Consider the following 4,229-nt stretch of genomic DNA (forward strand, 5'->3'; position numbering starts at 1 on the left):
TTTTTTTGCATGTAGCTTCCCAGTTTTCCCAGCACCACTTGCTGAACAAATTTTCTTTGTTCCATTGTACCTTCTTTGCTCCTTTGTCAAAAGTTAGGTGTCCATAAGCTTGTGGGTTTATATCGAGAACTGAGGGACTTTTTAAGCAAACGCGTTTTCTGTGTACTTACTGGCCCATGAAGTTGTCTTTCATTGAATGCCAGGTCCACACACAAGTTTGAGGTTTTTTTGAGTGTGTGTGTGTTTAGGTTTTTGATATAAATAGTGGAATTAGTGGAAACAGAACGAAATGACCTAGTAACCAAGCTTGTGCCATTGAGTCATTGGGATTGAATTGAGTAAGTTCTCTCTCAAGCTGAGATCGTAGCCCTTCTGTCTTCAAAGGCCAAAAGAGGACTGAACATAAGGAACTAGAAGCCAAGAAGTTGTCAGAAGACTCTCTGGAGGACACTGGCGGCGGTGGGGGTGGGGTCCTGGTGCCTGTGCTCACGTTCGTGCTGAGGCCTCTGGTTCTGTGGCCCCTGGGAGCACTCTGCCAGGCCGGCCTGGAAGGATGGCCGGGGAGTGGCCCTGTACCTCTGGGCCACATACAATGCTGTAAACTAGTGCTACGCTAAAAAAAATAAATAATAAATAAAATTATAAACCACTTAAAGGAAAAGGAAACAGCCCAGAGAAAGATAAGATATATCCAGGGGACAAGTCAGAGGAAGTCAGAGGTTCTCAGTGAAGACCAGAGCTGTGGCTGCAGGAGTGCTAAAGGCAAGAATTGAAGTTTTTATAGACATTTAGAAATAGGGCATTTAGGAAATAAAATACACTGCGTTTGGCAACCGAGTGGCCATAAGGAAAAAGGAGGAAAGACCCCTAACGTGATTGCTGAAGTTTCTGCTTCGGGGACACAGTAGATGGTGTTATCACACCCTGGAGGCGACTTGCACAGCTTGGAGGGGGGCAGTGGATATTAGGCTTGAGGTACCCCGCGGAGCATTTGGGTGGAGGTCCAGTCAGTGGCTGGATCTCACTTTACAAGGAAACACTTTTTTGGGCCAGAGAATTAAAAATGCGATTGGAGAGGGCCCTCCCTGGTGGCGCAGCGGGTTAAAGCACAGCACTGAGAAGCTAAAGCCACTTCCTGCACGAGTTCGATCCCCGCCTGCCCCGGGTGACCACATGGCAAGGCAGACCTCTCCTGACCCGCCCGCTGCTCCCCTCAGCAGTGTACTTTGTCGATCTGCCTGTTCTGCTCCCCACTCTGTCTCTGGTGAATCCTCTCACCCTCCGCATCTCTGGCCTGTACCCCAGTTCTGTATGCGCAAATAAAAAAATCTTTTAAAAAAAAATACGATTGGAGAAATGAAAAGATGAAAAGGAGTATAGAGTGGTTTCGTGATGCTGTTCATCTGGGCCATGCACACAGTAGGTTCTTTATTTGGCAAACAGAGTGTCTCTGTTGATTGCAAGTTTTTCTGGGTACGTGTGATTTAGAACAGGGAATTTTTATAGAATTAAAAAGAACCTTTCAACCATTATTGTTTTTTAGATACATTGGTTTACAGCGTGTATATGATTTAGAGATGTAAGCGCACACCCCTGCAGACCACGATCCCCCACCATAGCCACCGTCAAGCCCAGAATTCTCTACAGTAGTCCATGTGCCACCCCCACCCCGCCCCCACTACTCTCCCCCTCTCCCCATTTCCTCCTTCCCTAAGAGCCTCGGTCATTTCTAGGACTTGTTGTTGGTTTGGTTTTATCTGGCCCTTTGGTCGGTTTCTCTGTATTCTACATGTAAGTGACACCATCCAGTATTTGTCTCTTTCCTTTTGAAGGTAATTTTTATCTAGGTAAAAATGATACTGAAACATTTCCAGAAGGAGCTAACCGGCATTCTTGTCAATCTAGTCAAAGAAGAGAGTGTACACTCTTACCTGATAACAATCTTTCAAATTCTGTCAGTTTCCAGAAATAGAGAAAGTATTTGAATGCTCAGCAGTCTGTTACACCGTGTGAAACTAATGCAAAGTTCTGTTTTATTGCAACAGAATTCGATTGGCCCGTTTAGCTGGCCACAATGTAATGCTGATCTGAGAAACCTGGAAATATGTAGTAGTGAGTTGGAACAGAGAAACCTCAAAGATGAAGCATGGCCCTTTTTATTCAGATGAACATCAGAACAGGTTATCCGACAAGTTTCTTAAACACAGCTTCCACGCTTAGTGAGGATACAAAGTTGATGAGCAAAACAGGTTTTGATTAAAAATTGGGGAGAAAGAAAAGGCTATTGATTTTTTCATGTTTCTTTAAATGTAGTAGCACTGCTTTTAAAACCTTTTAAAGCCTTTGTTTCTTTCTGCCTGGTTTTTTTTTTTTTTTTTTTTAAGTTTCTTTGGCTACCCAATCAGACATACCATCCAACTAAGTTTTCCGAGGTCCCCCTGGTTGTGCTGGTTATGGCCTCAGGATCAGCTCCTGCCCCAGAACACCTGCTCTCAAGCATAGGCGAGGTCCGATTCTCTTAGTCACTCCTGCAACACTGAGCTGCTAGGCCAGGTAGACGTGCTAGCTCTTCACGCAGGTCTCTGTAGAGATCCAACATGGGAATGACTTGTTAGGCTCTTCAGGGGCCCTCATAAAGTTTTCCATATAAATCAATAGTAATAACATTCCCAGGCCCCCAAAATAACCCGCCAAGACTTGGGTGCGAGCTGCGTGGATAGCAGCGCAGCCTGCAGCTGGACTGTGGGCGTGAGGCATGACGAGCCAGCTACGAACGGCGGGGAAACTCGGCGCCCGGCGGTTGCCTCTCGTGCCCATGCTGAGTGACTAGTGCCTCACATCATTTCTAGCTCTTGCCATTTATAGTTCACTGAAAAACAAGCTGCTTGTCAAGGCAGTTCTTTATTTTAAAAGTAAATTAATCTTGCGTCTCGTGAATCTAATCTAGGCTCCGTTTACCATAAAGTTAACTGTCTTGACTTTTATTAAGATAAAGTTGCCAAAGTGAATTCCAGAGCTTTCCCCTTGCACTCATTTGTAGTTTTCTACATTTGGCGATAAAATCCTGGTATTTCATTCTCCATATTGATCTTAAACCAAACACCCTGAGAACTGCAATGTTACAAGCCTCGCTGCCCAGGCGTGTCTGGGAGGCTCGTTTCTGGGAGGCATTTTAAGCCAGGTAGCCCCTCAGTGATCGTGTGTGTTGTTTCGCACCATCATCATGACACAGGCTCCTCTTTTAAGAAAAGCAGCCTGGAGAAAGGTCGTGGACTCACGGGGCTTAAATGCAGGTTCTTTTCGTGGACAAGTTACTAAAGGTGACGAGGTGAATGGCGCAGCCAGTGCAACCTGCTTCTTCTGTGAATTAGGCTGTCACTTGTATGAGACTGTCAGCTGTCTGAGGCTGTCACCTGTATGAGACTGTCACCTGTATGTTTCAGGCGCTACGTGAGGACTTCTAATAATGACTCCAAAGTGCTGGTAAAGTATCTGGCAAATTGAACATTTAGTAAGTGGCAGTGTCATTTAAAAACACTGTGCTGAGGGCCTCTCCTCTGGACGCCAGCTGATGGCTCCAAAGGAACTGCTCTGGGACCAGGGCCTTTCGGGCCGGGTGCGCTCTGTGCGCGCTCAAGCCTGAAGCCTGGCTCGTCTGCTCCCACACCGTTGGTCTCTCTACTGACGGCCTTGTCTTTTTTCTCTTTCCGCAGGAAAACGGGCCTTACTATACCTCCTACCCTCCATCGCCAGATTTGTGACCTGCCATCTCTCAGAGCTGCTGGCTTCCAAGGATGCCGCCGTCTCCACAGATCGCGGCCTGCTGAAGTGACGCTCACTCTGCTGTACAGACCCAGAGAGCCTTTTATCCCCACCTCTCTGGTATTTTTTTATTGACTGTATATTTTCTGGCACATCAGCAATCCGAACATGGTGGGCCATTCCGAACTGCACACTGACTTTACATTTGTATATTTGTATCAAATGGAAATGTTCCTTTTTAAGTGGGTTGTTAATAGACACTAGGGAGCAACTTCTGAGCGTCTTCGGTTTCCGGAAAGGACACTGGGCTCTCCTGAGACAAGCCACCGATACCGTCACTCCGTCCCTTCAGCAATGCACGCGTCTGTGGTTTATTTCTTCAAAATGTACAGACCCCGTGGATGCTGCCCCGGGCTTTGCTCCTGCGGACCCCAGCGTTACGTCTGTTCAGACCATTCGGGCTGATA

General features: G+C 46.6%; 1 protein-coding gene across 3 annotated transcripts in view; it reads left to right on the plus strand.

The window, feature by feature from the left end:
- GDAP2 (ganglioside induced differentiation associated protein 2) overlaps window positions 1-4,223 on the plus strand; it is a 41,556-nt gene extending 37,333 nt beyond the window's left edge. For all 3 annotated transcript variants that reach the window (XM_004689597.2, XM_012730200.1, XM_012730201.1), the window contains one exon: window positions 3,714-4,223. In XM_004689597.2, coding sequence (XP_004689654.1) covers window positions 3,714-3,761 — 48 coding nt within the window. In that variant the 3' untranslated portion in view covers window positions 3,762-4,223. The remainder of the gene's footprint in view (window positions 1-3,713) is intronic.
- Window positions 4,224-4,229: the final 6 nt, after the last annotated feature.

This window comes from Condylura cristata, unplaced genomic scaffold (genome assembly GCF_000260355.1).
Source record: "Condylura cristata isolate star-nosed mole 26May11 unplaced genomic scaffold, ConCri1.0 scaffold00026, whole genome shotgun sequence".
NCBI classification, from domain to species: domain Eukaryota; kingdom Metazoa; phylum Chordata; class Mammalia; order Eulipotyphla; family Talpidae; genus Condylura; species Condylura cristata.